Here is a 20,214-nt window from a genome sequence, read left to right as displayed (position 1 = left end):
TTGAAGGGATTTATGACATTAAAGATATGTCATTGGAATCCTGAAGCTAACTGAGATAAACATCCCTGGACAGACGATTTACCCCGTGCAACTTTGGTTATGCCATTAAACAAGCTTTTGTGCTATTACAATGCATGGAGTGATCTTTGTTAATTGGAAGCCATATCTCTATATATTTAAATAACAAAACCAGTAATTTTTTTTAAGGCACCTAAGAGCATCATGCATTTTCTAAAGCATTCCTACCTAATATCCTTCAGAACCTGTGGGTGACAAATACTTCTGTATTTCTAGAAAAAAACTCCTTTATATTCCTATAAATGAAAAAAAAATAATAAAAAAAAAATGACTGTGGTATATTTCTGATCTGTTAGAGGATGCCAGAGGTTAAATTTATGTTGATGAATGTCTATAGTTTTGCTTGCCTTTTAAAGCCATTATAGTCCATTATGTGAGAAGCATCCCTTATGAAAGCATATAATCAAATAACTTAAACCACATCTTTTTTAAAATAATACTTGCTGTAGAAGTTATTTTACACAGCTGAAAATTTCAGGGACTGCATTTGCTACAAAGGAAAAAACTCAAATCAGGCTTTATACATATTCCCAGTAAGCCTTTATTTACTTATTTTTGCACCAGTATAAAGAACTTAACTTTTTGCTGCAAGAACTATGACAGTTTGAGTAGGTATCACAGACAATATTAAGTAATGTTTGCCATATGTATCACTTTATTTTTAGGAGTGGTAGAGCAACTAATCCTGCCTGTCTTTCTCACACATTTAGATCTACAAATCTAATTGCCCAAGTGATATATTTGAGATTTGGACCTTTTTCTATGCCTGTACTCAGTTATACATGCTTGTTGAGCTTTTAGTTCTTTGTGTTGCTCAATAATTATTAAGAGAGGATTGTATGAGCACAGTGTGGATGCACAATATCTACATGTTCAGTTTAAAGCTCACCTTTTGGCATATTGAATGTTTAAATTACAGGCTGGCACAGCTGCTTAATCAACTCCTGTGCCTCAGCTTCCTGCTCCTCAAATGGAGGTGTTAAAATCCAATCCCAGACTGATTGATTCGAAGAGATGTTTGGGAGGTTGTCACTTACTTTGGTGATCATGGTGGACAGGAGTATTTAGGACTGTACATCTGAGCTCCAAAAGTAGTAAGACACTGAGGAATGGATCTCTTTTTGATGAGAGGTGTGCAAAGTGGTTTTTTCATAGGATTTAGCCTTGAATATCAAATTGTTGTAGTTTAATCTCCTTTGCTGCTTTTTCATGCCCAACGCCATTTCAGATCCATTTTCACATGTAAGCTGATTTTCAGTGCTTAACACATTTCTTTCTACCACTGATGTTAAAATACTTGAAGTGTTTTTCGAATTATTTCCCTACATAGGACTGATTTCTCAAAGCTGATGAAAAGATGGGGAAATCAAATGGAGTTCAAGGACCTGGAGTAACTTAAGGAAACTCTAATTTAGACATATTATTACTAAATAAGAAAGTTACCTGCGAGCTGGAAAGAGTCTAGGGCAAAGCCAAGACAATACCTGAACACTGGAAAACGTGACCACCAGGAAAAAGCAGAAAGCAAGCCCTACCTGTGCTCTGCATACTGCAGATCTGAGCAACACCACAATTGTTTCCACATTCAGCAGCTCTGAGGGCTAATTCTGTAGTCTCATTCCCAAGCTTTATGGGAGAGGGTGAAGCTCTATTTGCTGCAATGGTTCACTCAAAGTCTAGGTGTCAAAGCTGGAGCACTCATACCACCACTTCTGGTAGTCCTTGCTGACCTTCAGAGGTTTTTTTCCTTTATAGTAACTAAAAGGCCATAACCTGGGGTGAGCATGAAGAAAATGATGCACATAACTGAGAACAGGCAAGCTTATCCTTAGCAGTTATTAATAAGAAAAACAGAAATACACTGTGTTATCTGAGCAGCTTTAGAATACTTGAATGTTGTGAGGGACTGTTTGACCTTCAGTAATGGAAAAATGCTGGATAATTCTAAAAAGCAATGAGAAGAAAATCTGGTAACTTTCTTAAAAAATATTTAACTAGCACATTATGCTGGCTTAATTATTTCTTTATAGAGCTGGTCTTGGGGAATTGTGATTGCTACAAGATTATGCCTTCACAAATTCTTCTGGTAAGTCTGAAATAAATGTCTTGTGGATTAGTAAATTTCTGGAAAAATTATTTTTAAAAACCAGAGACAGACCTGGGCATCTTCAAAGATTTACTGAGTTGTTAAATTAGCTGAACCAAGTATATACTCCATCTAATTTTTCAGACTGTTCGGGAAGTTTTAAAAATAATCTTATTTATCATTTCATCTAGCCACTAGTGAATTCACCTGGGAATGTTATGTCAGTGTCACTGTCTTCCTCTGGATGAGGAGAGAGGTTTGGAGTATCACAAAGTAGCTCATCAGCAGGTGTTGCCACGGGCAGACTCATCGTTGATATTTAGTGGCCAATATTTTAATGATCTATGAAGAAACAGCAAATTCCTTCACAGATGAACCTCAATCTGGAAAATGTTTTGCAAAGTACTAGTCGACAGATGAAATTATCTTTGTGTTATGCATTGCTATGTGTGGCATGACATGAGACTCTCTTAACAGGTGGTAAAATATTCTCTTGGCAAGCTATCAAACCAAGCTGGTTTTGTTTCCCCAGGGCTCCACTGTATCAGTCCTGTAGTGAAGATTGCTCTGAGTCTTCAAAGAGAAATCCCATTCTTGCTGGATGTGAAGGAGCCTCAGGGCAGGCAGCATCCACACCTCAGTGTGTGCTGGACCAAACGTAGTTGTCTCTTTCTAGCTTCAGCTGACACCTTTCTTGAGAAGTACTGGAGGAGGCAGTCAAGATGAAGCATCTGTATTGCTACTTGGAGTGTGTGGATTAATTTAGAAGCCAAACTGATAAAACACAAACCCAGTAGTAGCCTGTATTGTAGATGTAATGGTGAAGTGGAAGGAAAGTAAATTCACCTGTTAGCTCTTAGGGGCTGTGCAATGAGAAGTGTGAGAGCTCTGTTAACTGCCCATGTCAGGAATGGCTGAACTCATGTCTTTGTCACTATCTTTGCACAGTTACTGATGTAACTGTAATTTGGGGTCTAAGAATGTGGATTATAATCTCACAGACAAACATAAGAAAAACATACTCTATCAGATCTCTTCAAAATAATTTTTTTTTCTCCCCACTGATACTGATTTTTTTTTTTTTTAAGCTTGTATCTGAATGTTCCTCTACTTCAAAGAAATTACTTTCATCTGTAAATTACCTTTTGTCTGCCTTTTGTCATGAGAATTAACCTAGAGGTACCTGTAATGCTATTGAATTACTTTCAACTTCATATCATTCTACTGAGGGGAGGTTATATTTTACCACTAACATTCTTTATCTACTTAATGGCAAAATCTATTTATTTTATCACAGATTGGTTCAGTTTTATTTTAATCAAGACCAATAGGAAATATTGTTACTGGATCTCAGAACTGAGTACTGAAAATCAGATAACATAATGTGAATATAAGGAGAAATAGCCTGAAAAGCATCACTACTTAAAGTGAAAGCCTGGTTTCCTTAAGTTCTTAATCCACTGAAAGCATATCATCAGAGCTAAATAAAGTAAACAAGAGTCTGCTATATATATCCTGTGGAATTAGACAGTGGGAGAATGCATGTGCACTTTTTTAATTCACGGTCTGCTTTTATTGAATGTCATCTTTGTTTTGGCCTTGTGACTGAAAAGCTTTTTGCTTGATTATTTTTTATTTGACTCCCAGGAAACAGGAAGAACATCACATACTTGTTGTGGTAAATCCAGAGAGACACTCTGTAAAGGACAAAGTTGTGTTTTTCCAGGTAGAATTTAAATGTTTAATTAAGAAAGGACAACTATAGTTGCCACAGATAAATGACAGTTTTATATTTTATATCTCCCTTCTTGGCCCATGAAAAACTTGATTAGCATAGAGATAGCAAATTTCTTCTCAGGTATCATTGCTAAGGACTTTGGTAGGATAAATTATACTTTTTACACTTTGAAAATATGGTGAATAAACGATTTTTTTCTTTTACTAGTTCTTAAGGACTATGAGTATCAAGTAAATAGACAGCTGAAGAACTAGGAGGTCACCAGGTAAATGTAAACATCACAAGAGACATTATTATTTGTGGGGTTTGGGTAGGATCTTCAAACAAAATAAAATGGTGGTCTCCTTGTCTTTGGTGCTGTGAAAGGATAAAGGTTTACAAAGTCTCTTGATTTGAAACACTTGCAGCCCAAAAAGGGCAGAAAGTGAATAGAAGATTGGGTAAATGAAGTTGTCGCACGAACAGAGCAAAACATTATCCGGGCAGTAAATAACGTATTTCTTCAATTGTTCTTTTTTTTGGAGAAAGCAGTATTAAAGAAAGTGTCTGCTCAACAGAAACTGTGAGGACAAATGAAAGGGGATTAGGAAAGTGGAGGAGCTGGTAAGAAAGAGTGAAATAAAAAGTGATGAGGAGAGTGTGAGTCTTAATGTACAGCAAGTCTGAGATGCTCTGGTCACTACTAGAAATATATCTGGGTACTTTTCAGCTAGATGAGTAAGTATAGGCAGAAGCAACAGCATCTGATGAGATTTTTTAAATTAATTCAGCAGAGTATATTATTTATTTATGTGGGATACAGTGAAGGAGACAAATTCAGCCAAGGATATTATTACTAATTGTGCAGGCAGCTAAATTTAGCTCTTGTTCAATCAAAAGAAGTAATGAATCTTGTCAAGAAGTGTGAGAGCAACACTATCCACAAAAAGGCAAACATTGTCTTTCCAGTTCCTTAAGATTCCTTTTGGTTCACTCTTCCTATTCTGTATAGCTCTGATGCAGGTAATCTGGACACAGCTGATTTCTATACTGTGCATCTCCTTTTCACAGGAGGATAGCCCAGAGGTTAAGATGTTAGTCTAGAATAATCAGATCTGATATCCTGCTTGTGTGTAACTACCTCTGAACTTGGCATAGAAATTACTTGCCTTTCCTTTACCTTGTTTCCCCAGTAATAAAGTGAGCAAAGAAGGAACTATTATTGCATTAAGAGGTTTTGTGTGGGAAAAAAAACACATCTAAGCTTGTTGTGTTTAATTTCTTTCCATTTTGTTTTCCACTTTAAGCCACATTACATGAAAATCCCTGCCATACTCCAGTCCAGCATCTCTACTCTCCTCTCTAACACAAGTTAGTCATACAGAGCAGACAGGGGAAAACTGGTCCCCTACTTCCCCTCCATAAATAATAAACCTCTCCATAGTTTTTTTGAAGCACGTGAGAATTCTTTGAAGCTGTGCCAGGCTTTCACATCCACTGGGGAGAAGCACCTTTCAGAATACATGCAGAGAGTGTCTGATGAGACACCTTGCTATGTTGGAGAGCCCTATACCACTGAACCTTGTGAAGATCCCAAGAGACAAGCAGGAGCAGTCCCTAGGAGTACTTTGTCATAGCTGTTAGTATCCCTTCCCTTCTCACCAGTAAAACAAGGTGCAAATTCCAAAGCTCATCTTTCAGTCTCGTTAAATCCCTGCAGCCCAGCTAAGCATTGCTGCAGGCCCTCTTAGGATCACACCAAGGCAGAATGATAGCCAGCTATTATTATGTTAAATTTTGCAAGGGTGCCTTCTTCCACCAGACCAAATTTGCTGCCTATTACCATGAAAAACTGAATAATGGTCTATGTGTTGTGGTGCACTGCGGTGTGCGCATCAGCGCTCTCTGGAAAGTACTTTCTGGATTTAACCAAATGACTAAGGACTAATGTAAAAGTCTGTGGCTTCATTCGGAGAGGAATCATAGTCTTGTTTATTTTGTGGATCTCTCTGGAGCATTTTTGCATCATCTGGGCAATGATGTACAATTAGATTCTGTAATTTGCAGAAAGGTTATTATAATCGTCTCTCACAGCATAATGTTCACATTTATTGTTTAGGCTGTGTCGAAAAGGCACATTTCGCTCTTTCAGTTTTGATTAAGAGAACCTGTATTATCATAGTATTTTGTGCTTGTCTGAACATTATTCAGTGCTCATTTGTTAGCAAACTGTTCCCATGCATCATGGTATTTTACAATACTCAAAGCACCAGGAAGCAAAAGTTGACCAAAAATTAACAAAAGAAAACCAGCCTTGAGAAAAGTAAACTTTAATGCTTCTTGAAACACAAATACTTCACCAGAGCTTCACAACCAGCAGGACAATCTATCCATAAGAAAAAATCCATCAGAGCTATAAAATGCAAAGAGACCACATAAGAATTCATTGAAATGCTGTTTTTTAGGGGCTGGAAGAGGGTTCTGCAGGAGTGTCACTACACACTTGTCATGTATCTTCTCTACGCATCTTCTTTGAGAGCAGGTGGAGAGAAGTTATTATATTAAATGGACAGTTAGTCTGACTTGTAGAGTAATTTTTATCCTCCCATACCAGAGAGTGCCTGGTATCTAGCAGCATTCATGCTGTTCAGGATATGACTTCAGGATACTCAGGGAGGTTTAGACTAGATATTAGGAAGAATTTATTTGCCAAAAGAGTAGTCAGGCTGTGGAACGGGCTGCCCAAGGAGGCAGTGGAGTCACCATCCCTGGAAGTATTCGAAAAACATGTAGACATGGCACTTCAGGACATGCTCTGGTGAGCTTGGTGGGTTTTTCTGGGTTGATGGTTGAACTCAATGATCTTAGAGGTTTTTTCACAATCACAATTCTGTGATTCCCTTTTGCTTTGTGACCTCATACAGGAGACATTGCTTTTGTCATATAGTTAGGATAGCAATTATGGAGTTGCAGCCGTCCACTAAATGGTAAATTCCCAAACTGCAGCATACTGTGATGGGCTTCCTCCTAGTATGTGATCCAGTGTGTCAAACTACAGCAATAAAAGGCAGCTGTAAATGGTGGACAAATGAGGATTATTTTGCCCAGTGTAAGAGAAGACGTAAATGGGAGACTGGGGAATAAATCTCAGTATAACAATAGTGACATGAGCTACATGATGAGATGATGAAGATTGGCTGTAATTTACTGAATGCTCAGTAGTTCTCCATATAATTAATACTGCAAGTGTGCACAGAAAAAAATAGGGTGGTAACTACAGATCACCTAAGATTGATCTGGCAACCTGAGCTAAGTTTAGTCATTTCTTAAGATCTGTAAGAGAAACAATCTGTACTGCAGAGGCCACTTAAGATGAGGAAGAAAGAGTGGTCAGAGAAGCACAGGTCTTTCCTGGAAGTCTTCTGTTCCCTTTTGTGTCTGTAAATTTATTGTGTCTCCACAGAAATTCTTTCCTTAACAAAAATGTTGAGTGTTCTGGGTTGGAGGGCCATTGGTTGCTCCTTAATGATTTAAAGCATATTTTCTTAAATTATCACTTCTGTGTTTTATGAACCAGCGGTTCTTCTTGAGACTTCAAAAACAGACCAGAGCATCTGTATTTGCCTGGTGGCCAGCTGCAGTCCTTGGGATGTCTAGGGGGGTTTCTGTGATAAACCAGCACCCCAAAAAGACGCTTCTTACCAGTGAAGAGCTTTATTGTAGTGTCTTTCTGCATTTTATATAGCCTCCTTAGTAAAATGCTCAGTGTTCTGTTTTAAACAGGTTTTCAGGCTTTTGAGAGTCTGTTAATGACAAAGGTTTTTTTTCCACAACCCTTCAGCAGATATTTATGAGAACAGAGGCTTGGACAAACATTTGTCACTGTCAGCTGTTGTTTCTGCAAGAACACAATGGTGAAATAGCAGCAGCAGCAGTACAAAGGCAAGCCTGAGTTCTTGGAAAGTGTATAGTATTTATAGTGGGAAAAGCAGGAAATTCAGTCAGCCTCTTGGAAAAGAGAAGCAACTGAGCCTGTTGCATTGGAGCTACGTTGGGATCAAAATACTCATAGTGGAATTGAAACTGAGCAATACACTGTGCTTTTTCAGACTTGTATATCTTAACTCTGTGATGAGAATTTATACTTATTGGGTATGTTCTGGTTGCTGCTCTAATTACTTTGAAAAATCTTAATAATGTTAAATGTGGTATGGTTTCTGGCTAGGCCAAAAAACTGAGCTTTTTTGGAAAGCCAAGGCTTTCACCCTAAAAAGAAAATCTTAAATACAGGATGGTTGGTTATCTACATTATAACTTTGTGCAAAAATAAAAATCCCAAAACCAAAGTGAAAGCAAAAAAACAGCACTAGAGGAAAAAAATAACAAGTTTTAAAATAACCTTTATTAAGTAGTTTTCTAATTAGGAAATTCCATCTAATTTTTATGATATACCTTGTGCATATTTCAATCCTACCGTGTAACAGTACTGAAAAATATCTCTGCCCATCTTCTTTTTATCATCATATTTGGAGATTTCCATGCTGGAGGCTCTGACATCATGGTAAAACAAGTTTTATTTTGTTTTTAAATGCCAAGAGTAGATCTTGAGTAGTCAGGTATTAATGTTACCTTGTTGGAGAGGAGACTTTTTATTATTTGGACTAAACACACAGTTCCATCAGCTTTGAACTAGTTCAATTCACTGTCTTTTCCCCCTCTTCGCAGGGGAAGGATCAAGCAGCATTGTTGTAATAATTCTCCCCCTCGTTTCACTTCAGCTGCCCATGTGCTAACAGTGAGGAAGTGGGAATCTCATGCGGCTTCACTGAGTCTTGAGTATTTGTTCCATTTCTTGTGTTTAGCACCCTGCTCTCACGCTTGAGTGAAAAGTCAGTAGATAAGTTTTGGAATTAGATCTGTTGCCAATTTCATACTTCAATATGTTGTCTTCCAAGGCAGTTTTTATTTCTGGAACAAAAAGGGTTTCTTAAACTTTGTTTCTACACTTCTCAAATACCAGCTGGGTATCATGGATCATGCTTAGCTTTTCTAATGTGACACTTTTTATGGTTTTGTGCTGTTGGATGCTTTGTACAGCATCCCACCATGTGAAAATTTTTGTCTCTAAAAACCTGGAGCCTGTGTGGGGCTTTTTAATTTTTTTGGAGGGAAAGGTTCAGCTTTGTGGCAGGGGGTTGGTTTTTTTGTCTCTCTGGAATTACTGTCAGGCTATCATAACCTTGGGGTCATTATATTTTTGCCTTATGAGTTGTGATACACTATTTTTTTGTTGAGTATGTTGAAATATAGTCATGCTTACTTCAAACTTATTCTGTTGTGTTTCTTTCTTCACCTGAGATAAGTGCTCTTGTCGTGCAACATAAGCTTCTTTCAAAGCTTCTGTTTTATATTGAGCAAATACTTCTTTCTGTTTTTTGATTATTTACTGAAATCCATATAATGTCCTGCACATAAGGTGACTCTCAAATTATTTCTCCCAAATGGTCTGCTTTATTTTTAATCTATTCTACCCAGAAGTACCATATTGAACCTCCTTTGGAAATCGGCACATATTACGCATGCAGCCCTAGTATTATTTTACAGGTTGAAGAAAGCTATGGAATTAGGAAAAAAAAGGTGTTGTGGAACAGTTCTGTAGGTGCACAACTTTGCATCTGTTGGGATCCAGAGCACTTTGCTATTCTCAAAAGGTTTTGAGAACCCTGACAGCGCTTTCCGTCTCTCAGAAGTGTATGTCTTGCTTCTCCTACTGCAGTTAATTCTGTAATATCCTTAAATAGTGTTATCTCTGGCAAGTTAGATTAGCCTAGGTTTTTTAGTGTTTTTCATCCCTGGGGATTTCTGATAAAGTCTTGTCCTGAGCAGTGTGGTACTGTCTGAGCAGTCATGTCTTCCTGCCTTGAATGGTTTTGAATGTGTTGGTTGGTCTTTGAGAAAACTGTTTTGTGACTGGGGATGATGCATGTTGGGGTAATGCATGGTTGGGATGTCTGATGGGGCTACTATCAACTCCTGCCCACCCTGCTGCTTCTGTGCTTTTTTTTTCTTGTCGTGAATTGCTATAGTCTTGGAAATGTTTTTAGGGAAGAATGGGCAGGGTAGTCAAGGTGGTAGTCTCAGCAGCTATTATAGCACTGTCATCCTTGCCACAAGACATGAGTTTTCAATATAATCAAGCTTGCCCAAGCTCATCTGTAGTTTTTTTCTATTTTATTAGTTTCCTTTCTTTGGCACTTTGCAGACACTTAACATTCACATCACATTCATTATAAAATTGTTCCTTTTAATTCAAGATCAGCAAATTAAGGGCTTTTTCTTCCTAACGCTTCAGATCCTCATAAAACAGAAATGTATTGTTTCAGTTCTACATATTAAATAATTCAGTTCTAAACACTGAATATATACTTAGTATTTATGTATAAACGAGGGCATTTAGAAGACTTTAAAGGGGGACTGTTTAGTATCCTGTATTTCAAAAGGTTTACTAAAGATCCAACATCCCCAAATGGAAATATTCTTGCACTGTGTATCTGGATGTGTATGCATGATGACTTTTATGAAGGATATCAGACATCCTCGATATTTGCACTCAAATTGAATGTGTTTGTGTATAATCTGTCATTTATTTATATCAGTAACACATTGCCAGACAATTCCTCTCTGCATGTATTCACTCAACAGCATCTAGATTTACCCTCAGATCAAATTTAGCTTTTACTTCATTCTCAGTGCTAGCTGGACTTAATTATTTAGTTTGTGTATTCTTAATGACATGCTGGGTCAACACTGATATTAATTTTAGATCCTTAACATAATTCAGTGCATTAAGCAACTTGTATATTACCACATTTGGAGACTGCAGTTAAGAAAAAAGTAAAGCAGCAGTTTCAAATTTTTTCAATTTTTTTTTTTCATTTCTTTTTATGGCATTTTTTGAGAAAAGTTACTGGTAGCTTATGTAGTCTAATTATATGAAATTGAGTAGCTTTTTACCTGTTCTTTTTGGGGTAGGGTGGTCGTGTTCACCAGGTATTTTATGCAGTCTTCAGAAGACTACAGATTACTTGACTGTAGAACATTTCTTGAGATTCTGTTAATGTCTGTTTCTTTATTTTTTTAAAAATATTTCTCTGTATAGGCATGATAAGAAAAAAAAAAAAAGCTAGCCCCTTGCATCCTCTGAGTCCAGGTCTCATCCGAGCCCTACAGGCCACTGAATATTCAGCAACAGCTGTGGTTCCTCTGCTCTTTCTTTTTATAATGCCTGAATCTAAATCCACAACATGACTTACCTGCCCCACAGACCTAAAATAAAATATTAGCCACTTACCCATCCAGATCTCCTTTCTTTGGCACATTGTAGAGCACTCCAAGGCTTTTGTAAAAACTGTCCATCTACCTGTCTGCTGTCCTCAGGGGCCACCAATAAACTGAGCTATTCCTGTTAGTAAATCTAATCCTTATCTATGAGGATGCTTGAACTGAGGCTTAACGTGGAGGTAACACACTTGCTGCTCCTGAGCACAGCCTTCATTTAAGGGCCATCAGATGCTTTTCAGTAACCTGGGCATTTTAAGTCTATATTTTCTTGACCAATATCTAAACTTGCTTTTTCCTAACCCTAGCCCTACACCAGATCTGGATTCTAATCTTGACCCAGGTACTCTATATAACAAGATGAACAATGTGTTTAAAATTTATTTCAGCCTGACCATGAGAGGGCTTGGAGTTAGAGGAATCCATGTGTAGTGTAGATAAGCCTTCATCTGGCCTTAACCCTACTCCAAAGACATCCTGTAGGTGGTGACCAAACTGAGAAAAAATAAAATTCAAACTATACACTTCTGATGACAAGAGACTTTCACTTTGAGAAGAAGTGCACAAATAAGTGCTGAAAGGTAGAGATCCGTTTCTAAGATTTACCTTCACTATAGTCACCTCTGTGTTTAGATTACCAGAAGTAAAATTGTGGTTACAGTTTGGTTGCAAGAGGCTGAGCTACACATTCACTGGTCCTTTAGATAGGATCTAAAGGGACCTGTGAGGAACAGCTTGTTCTAGCCCCAGTCTGCTACACTGTCTCTTTATAGACTTGTGGGGATAAGGTTAGGAATGCATTTAGGAAAAGAGTGAGTGAACCCCAGTTATCTCTGTGTATGGCGTGGGCTGCAGGACTTCCATGAGGGGAAGTATCGTTAGCTCATGTCAAGCCTCTGGCTTGGAACTTCTGGTTTAAACCATGTGACATACCAATAGTTCTGGTCTGGGTTAGAATTAGGAAAATCGGGAAGACATGTTACTAATGGATATTTAATGTAACCCTGGATTAACATTAGGGTTAGTGTTTGCAGAGACCTAGCTCTGGCACTGTGTCTTAGTTCTCAGTTCAGCTAAATACCTGTAGAGAAACTGAAAGTTGGGGATAGAATAAAAATCCCCAAACCATAGGAGGTAGGTGCTGTTCCCCTCTGAGCCTGGAGGTATTTGGTCTGAATGCACATTTGGAAACATAGTTGTGTGCCATTAATGTTTTGTTATTATGACAACCTTGTTACCTATGTTACGAATTGCTCAGACTCCAGTTACCATGCTTCCTACTTGCTCCCGTGAAGATGGCTTGAAGCCTCCTGTGGTCAGGAGGCTTACCTGGCAGCCACCTCTTTGAAAAGGAAGTGTTGGATTTTCAGAGAGCCTCCTGGTGTGCATCAAAGTTGCGCCGCAGTCAGGAGCTCTGTTTTGCTCATTGGTGACAAGGAGCAATGTGAAGGCCTGTGATGAGTTGAAATGTTAAATTAAATGATTCCTCTGTAAAACCATCTGTGATACTTATTAATATTTTATGAAGTGATGTGAGCATATGAGGTCTCTGGGAGTATTCGGCAGCCCAGACAAGCTGGGGGAATGAAAAGCTAAAACAGCTATTGGCAGCAAAAGGCTAGTCTTTGTGTTTTTTCCTCTCTGATATCATTCTTTCTGTTGTAAATGTGCCAAAACATCCTTGAAGTTCCATATGCCAAGTCTGCAGGTAGTGTTGCATTGCCTTCATTATCATCTTGACCCCTGGTTTCCATTGCAGCAACACTCACACTGCTTTGTGCAGCCTGGTTTTGTGGTGTGGGACTGGCTGGGGTTGGGAAAGGCAGGTGGTCAGAAAGAGAATATGCCAGGACTGGAGCTTTACAATCTTTGTCTTGAGAAGAATAGGTGGTGATGTCTATGTGTTTATGCATAGTATCTGTTAATTGCTACTGTTTTCTACTTTCATTTGTTTGCTTTGGTTTTTCCTGTGAAAATAAAAAGTTTGTTCAATTTGTCATGGAAGAGCAATCCAGACGTCACTGTGTGAGATAGTTCATCCTGCATACAAGTGCTCCATAAAGATTTGGGGGTTGCTTGACAAGAAGGATGAAGCCTCTTTGCAGCTACATAGGTGTCTTCAATATTAAAATAACAGGGTAGTGCTGAGATGTAATAATATAATGCATTTATTGTGGTTAAATACAGTGTAAAGTGTAGCCATGTCCAGTTACTTTTAAGAGTGCTATCACATGAATAGCCCTTACTGCTGACGTACGGCAGTATATTTATTACCTAGTGACTAACAATCCACTTCTGGATTAATGAGGGGAGCAAATATGAACACCAGTAGAAGTTTTAAATAAGCATCAGCTGTAATGATTTCTCATGCAGTCTTACAGATCTTTATAACCTATGACTTTAGGTTGAAAATCATGCAGATAAGACTAATATTAATAGTGTTGGATGTAATGAGCCGTAAACAGAAGAAGAACCTAATGAAGTTTAATATTTTTTTTTTCTTTCTCTGTCTGAATGGGAGGAAAACTTGCAGTGCCAGCAAATTTCTCTCATTCTTCTTTGCTTTGAAACCCTGGGATTCTTTGCTAAAAGGAAAGTTGCTTCATTAGAATAAAGACATGCCCCCCAAGGACTCTCTGCTTTGAAGTTTCTTTCCACACTTATACAATACTTCTGCTTTCATCCTTTTTTATTTTGACAAAATGATTTCCTATGTGAACTTGAGAAACAGTATTCCATGCAACATCTGCAAAAATGAAATGCTATTTAAGCCTGAGTGATGAAAATAGCAGCATTTTGTGACATAAATATTGTGTTGTTCCTTTCTATTTTCAATACAGGTGCTTCAAAAACTAGGAAAAGCAGATGAAACAAAAGATGAACAATTTGAAGAATATGTTCAAAATTTCAAGCGGCAAGAGGTCAGTTACTTTCTTAGTTTCTTTGATTGTGTCTTAAAGAGAATGCAGTGTATTTGAACTTGGTGGTTTTGAAGAAGGTGTGTGCTACAGGGTAATAGGTAAAAAGATTCTTTGGGAGCAAGCTGTATGACTTTGTTCTGCTATTTTCAAACAGAAGGGGCAGTTGGATTTGTGCATGCAGAAGGCTAAGAAATGTGCTCATAATAAAAGGACATAGTGTAATCATCTATACCACCATGATGCTAAAACCCCTTGGGATCAATGGAGTGATGGCACGTTTTCAACATCATTGAGAACAGAACCCAGCCCTGACTAAATACAACCTTGTAGTTGCCTTCTTACGAAGAAGAGATGTCGTTCCTTAGTTGCATTTTGTGGGTTCCTTTCATTGCTGGTGTGTAATAATACGGGTTTTATACGAGCTGAATAGGTGAATAGTTTCAGGCAACTTCGTGTTGTTTCACTCCCTTTTGGTGCAGGAGGCTGTGGTGGCAGTGCTGATGAAGATCTACTGGGGAGCAGGGCTCAATTGCTCTTAGTGTTGTAAACACAAAATGTGACAATGAAGGTGCCCTGAAGAGTTTATCATCTACTTCCAATGCAATCCTGAATTCTAGCCTCAGTAACTCCTTGCTTTGTTGGACAGACTTTTTGGCTCCGAGGTGATTAATGGCGCTTAATCACATAGTCTAATACAAATTAATACCTACCATGAGCTTCATTAATGCCACCAAGAACATAGCCTTGTTATGCAAGTATGAACTGAGGTACCTGCTGTCTTTGTGAGTTACCATGTAGAACTCTTACAGAGCAGCACTGGAGGGTGAGAAACTACTCCCAAGCATTTTACACAGTGTAAAAATTGGCTCATGTCAGTGTTGGCAATTTATGCCTTGAATCAACCCCATCTACCACATGCACTTCTATCCTTTCCATGTAAACACAAAGCCTGCATTCTGACTGCTGGGGTGCTTATTAACTCTTTTGCATTTTAGCCTTTATTTTCCTCTCTTAGTGTAGAAGGGAGGGAGGTTTCAGGAGCCACTGGACCATGAAGATTTCTGCTCTTCCCCAAAGATAACAGTGATAGGAAGTAAGATACTATGTTTCTCTGAGAAGGATGGTTCTTCCCTCAGATTCCTTGTGGTCAGGAATATAGTGGGTTTTAATAGGTCTGAAGAAGCATGAAACTCTGCAGAGATTATGTACCTTCCCTTTTCCTCCCCTTCCCCTTTTCCAAGTACACAGGGATATCAATGGAGCATTTCTTTCTTCTTGATTGTCCTTATGTTGCTGCTTATCTTTGCTGTCAATATTCCAGCTGTTTGCACAGCTAGTAACTGTGTTACTGGAAGTACAGTGAATCTGTAAGGTTCTTCTCTTGGGTGCAGAAGGAGCAGATGAAGCTGCTGGATATTTTTGTAGCTACAAATTCTGACTGAAATGTAAAAAGAAAGATGAAAGAGGAAAAAAAAAATCTTTTTAAGCAAAATTATGTCTCAGTTGTTTGTTTTTTTCTGTCCTTTACCAAGAATTTTCAGTAATAGTGATTTCCAACTGAAAGTCTTGCTAAGGGCTAAGGAGGATCTTAGTATTTCATCCTCTTTCTTTCCTTCTCCCTTGATGTACAGAGAGGCAGTAATAAGCAGTCAAGGACTCTGTAGGAGCTGCATGATGCTAAATCCGGATGTGACTGGGAGCCAGGGGAGGAACTGGGCAGGGAGAAGTGAATGCAGACAGAACTACTACAACTCTCTTGAGTAACACATGCAGATGAGGCTCAGTCTTACTGGCACACCAAACGAGAGAGCCTATTTGTACATGTATTAAACTAATCACATATGCCTTCTGTGCTCTGCCAGGCTCACTCTCAGAAAGTTCTGTTGTGCTGCAAATGCTGCAAAAACACTGTTTCTGCCCTGTTCACCAATAAGAAGCTTATAAATTGCTTACATTTTCTTAGTTTTGTTTATGCTTTGATCTACAACTAACTAGCAATGTGTTACTGTATGCATCTGAACTGTCACTTACTGATTAACGTATTTGCAGATCTGCTGTCTTCTGGGAACTCAGGCAGCCACCACCTTTACATTCCATTCTGCTTTCAAGATTATCTCTACAACTCTAGAGCCTTTAGAAAAAGAATAATTAAAGTCTAGGTATTAAAAGTAAAAAGACAGTCTGGATGATTGGTTCCTGTGTTGAGGCCCACTGAGCTGTGGATGTGGGCCATTCAGGTGGCTTGCAAGCAGAACCACTCATATTAGAGGCTGTCCCATCTTCTGCAGTTCCCTCCAGAATTATTTGTCTCTGTGGTTGTTGCTGACCTATCCAGGCTTTTCTTTGGCAGAGGCAGTTTGAGATAGGATCCAAGCTTTACTTTGTTTCTTGCAATCCCACCAAGCAGTGATTTGGCTGTTCCCTGACCATCTCACCAGGCTTCGAGGAAGACTGTCACTTCAGTTCTGTGTACCTTTGGAAGTTGTTTGTAGCAGTTGGTACCATGTGGGCTCTGGGGATCCTGGCAATCTGAAAGCTTTGAAAATGTCTGTTTTTCTTGTTTCCCTACCCTATTGAGCATGCAACACCTGGGAGGGCAACTGGTCTTAAGTTAGAATTATCTTTTTATTAATACCCTCCACTCCAAAGATAATAAATGAGGACTCCCAGTTCTGCTCAGGGAAAGGGCAGAGAGGAAAGAGAGCATAGGGCTCATTACCCAGGGAACAGATAACTGAAACCCTGAAATCTTGTCATGCTATTCCTTGCCTGAATAGCAGATTTGATAGTGATTATGTATCAAATTCCAGAACACCATGTGTAAGGATACATCCAGCAGATCTATATGTAGGAAAAGCTCATTTGGACTCCTCAGTGATCCAGTCCTCTCTCTTTCTGAAACATCTGGGTAAGAGCCTCTTCTGGACTTGACAATCCATAGTTGAATTATCCAGATGAATCACCATAGAGCAACTGAGTCATCCCATGTCTGGAGAGAAGAGAGCATTTGCCGAGCCTCAGGACTTTCCCTATCAGAAGCAGTAAGCTGCTGTAGCTAAAACCAAGAGTAAAAACATTTAGATTTTTAACAGCAAATACAGCTGTTATTCACCTTCCACTGAAGTTGTAAATTGAAAATTGCTACTCTGAATCAAAACTTGTAGAACAAACAAAACATACATAAACTCATAAATGACACAGATTTTCAGTGTATTGCAAGAAATGTCTTGAGGCTTAAGCATTTCTCTCTGCAGAGCTAATTGTGGATGTGCTCAGCCTCCTAATAGACCCTAAAGTTCAGAAGGGGGGGGAAGACAATTCCTGCATATATCTCTTGAATGTGAAAATATAATCAAGTCCTTCAGGGATTAACCTGACTTTTAATCTCTATTCTGTTGTTAAAGCGACTGCATTTTACACCTTCTTTTTTTGACAGGTAGTAAAGTAGCAATTCCCTTATTCCCAAGTATATTTTAATGACTCACAGTGCTTGCTTAATGTCTGTATGAGATCAATATTGTATTTCATGCCTGTGCATATTTACCTCTCATTATTTTTCCATACATTGTTATGAGACTTATTTTACAGACTGCAGTTAAAATATATTTTAGCATTCAAAGCCATTAATAATATGTATTGTATATGTACACACAGAGACACAAGAGTTGCTACTACAAAAGCAGCAGCCCATGACATGTCAGAATAAAGCAAAATGTCAAGTTCTGTTGTCGCTAGTTTGTAGAATGAGGTCAAAATGAAGAATCTTTTGTTGTTGTTGTATAAGTAAAGCCTGCTTCTGTGGACTGCTTTACTTAATGTGTGCCTCAGGGTAAAAGCTGCTTCTCAGGAGTAATTATTAGGTGGCCTGATAAGGTTTATCATGGCCAGATCTACATTTCACACAAGCATGCTTAGCTGCCTCACAGCTGTGGCACAACTGTTCTGTGAGACAATATTTATTGAAGTGCTATTTGTGCATCAGATATGCCACTGATTTCTTTAAGTTCATTCATGAGGCAAGATACCCAAGAATACATTCACCACCTCAACAAATTCAGTGCTGCAACAGATGTGCCTCTTGGCATCACATGTGGCTCCCAGCTGTTGCTCCAGACAGAAGCACATGGTTTTGGCCACAACAGATTTGACGAAGAAGGGAAGCTTCAATACGTGTTATAATCATGTAAAATTCAGTCTGTGTTCTGCAACATCTTCTTTTCTCTGGGCATTGCTAGGTATCCCATATATCTATTTGACCGTATTTAAACCTACCTTATGCCCTCCCCATTTTTCCCAAGATGAGATATAGTGCGCCATTAAATCTCATCTCAACCTTGCTAATTTCCAATCAGTCAGGATACCCAGGAAGGAGAGGTCCTCTGTTTTATGCTGCTAAATTATCTCTGTGGGAACATCCCAGATCCATTCAAACTAATTCCTCACCTCCACGGAAAGAGCTGCTGATCCAATGTTTTGCTTTTTTGATTCTGCCTATTGATTGCTCCAAGCTAAAATCTAAACCATTGTCACAGTGGGGTGGTTTTGATTGTCCCTTGGATATAAACTACTATGCCTCTGCAGTTTAGCAACTGTGCTAATTGTTTTCTCCCAGGCAATGAAACTAGATGGTCAAGTTATTTCTGGCTGTTTTTGAAGCAGACTGGTCTGTGCTTCTTCAATAGCCCTTTGGGATAACTGGCCCTAGCAATAGCTGACCTAACCCAGCTCTGGGATTTAACACACAGACTGAATGTGATCCAGCTGACAACAAACGATTCTGGACAGTTTTCTCCTAGACCTGTTAAAACATCACTTATATATGTTATTTAAGAATATAGTTATGTAGCAGTAAGGATAAACAGTACAAGTTCAGGAAGTCTAGCTTGACATTTCATACGTATAGATTACATGTAGCCATAGCCTTGTAGACTCTGCCCTCACTGTCATGTACACCCCAAATTATAATTAAAGCCATCAGTTTGGGCTGCCAAATATTTTCTCTTCAGTTTTCATCTGAGACAGAGACAGTTGGTTCAGTAAAAGGGTCAGTTAATTAGTTAAGCATCACTGCAGGCATGGAGCTTTCTCACCTGGCTGCTGGGAGTCACTGCCAACACAAGGCAGAGCTCACAGGTTCTCACCTTTAGAGTTCATACTTTTTGGATTCATTTAGATTGTCTGAAGAGCCTGTTTGATTTGATGCAGCTTGCTTCAACTCATCACATTACCTGATAACCAGGACAATGAACTCCTTAGTCTTGAGCCTTCTTAGTGGCTGGACCACAAATTTGGTGCTCTCTTGATAGGTACTGGAATGCCAAAACCTTCTGTGTTTCCAGAGAAGCTTGTAAAGCCAACTTTTGTTCAAGTGATGCACTAAACAAATAATTCAAACCCCACATCCCTTACAACTTGTAGAAAGACAAAAGAAAAATGTGTTTCTTTAAGAAAACAGTTCCAGAATTTGGAAGTTGGTTCTAGAAACTATAAGGAGACTGAGAAATGGTAAAATAGGGTATGTTGGTATGCAGATGTATTTTATACTGAATTATGGATTTGTCCAAATAGCGTCTTGTCAAGCTTCACTTAATACAATAGTTCTTTGCATTCATATTTCTGAGTTCCCTAAAAGACCTACCAGTAAATACTACTTACAGTGTTTGCAAACAGAGAGACACTGCTGCTTTATATTGCAGCTAGTAAGTGCACCTTACAATAAAGTGTGTCTTCCAGATGACACAAAATGCTATCTTCTGAGCTATTTCCCAGATGTCTTAGTGATGGAATGACAAAATTCCAGTATTAGACTTAAAACTGCATCTGGTTTGCATTTCTATGGGGGAGGTTATTAATTAACCTATGCTCCAGATTCAGCATTGACAGTGCTCTTGACTCAAGCTAAAGTGATTTTTTTCTGCTTTTGGTATCAAGCACATGCTGTGCTGACCTTTCCTGTGAAGAAGATGTCTTGTGTTTACATCCTGTATGTGACATGATAGAAAAATCAAACTCTTCTATTCTGCCTGGAAAGCTGCGAATAAATGATGCCTGGCAAATAGATCATCCAGTTCCAG

The 20,214-nt window shown here is 38.6% G+C and overlaps 1 protein-coding gene across 1 annotated transcript in view; it reads left to right on the top strand.

Moving 5' to 3' along the window:
* The window catches only part of AMPH (amphiphysin), a 113,729-nt gene that overhangs the window by 37,296 nt on the left and 56,219 nt on the right, over positions 1-20,214 (top strand). The window contains exon 2 of the mRNA XM_051610713.1: positions 14,060-14,140. Coding sequence (XP_051466673.1) covers positions 14,060-14,140 — 81 coding nt within the window. The remainder of the gene's footprint in view (positions 1-14,059; positions 14,141-20,214) is intronic.

This window comes from Apus apus, chromosome 2, assembly GCF_020740795.1.
Source record: "Apus apus isolate bApuApu2 chromosome 2, bApuApu2.pri.cur, whole genome shotgun sequence".
NCBI classification, from domain to species: Eukaryota; Metazoa; Chordata; class Aves; order Apodiformes; family Apodidae; genus Apus; species Apus apus.
Note: the sequence above shows the minus strand (reverse complement) of the source record. Positions and strands in the feature narration are given on the sequence as shown.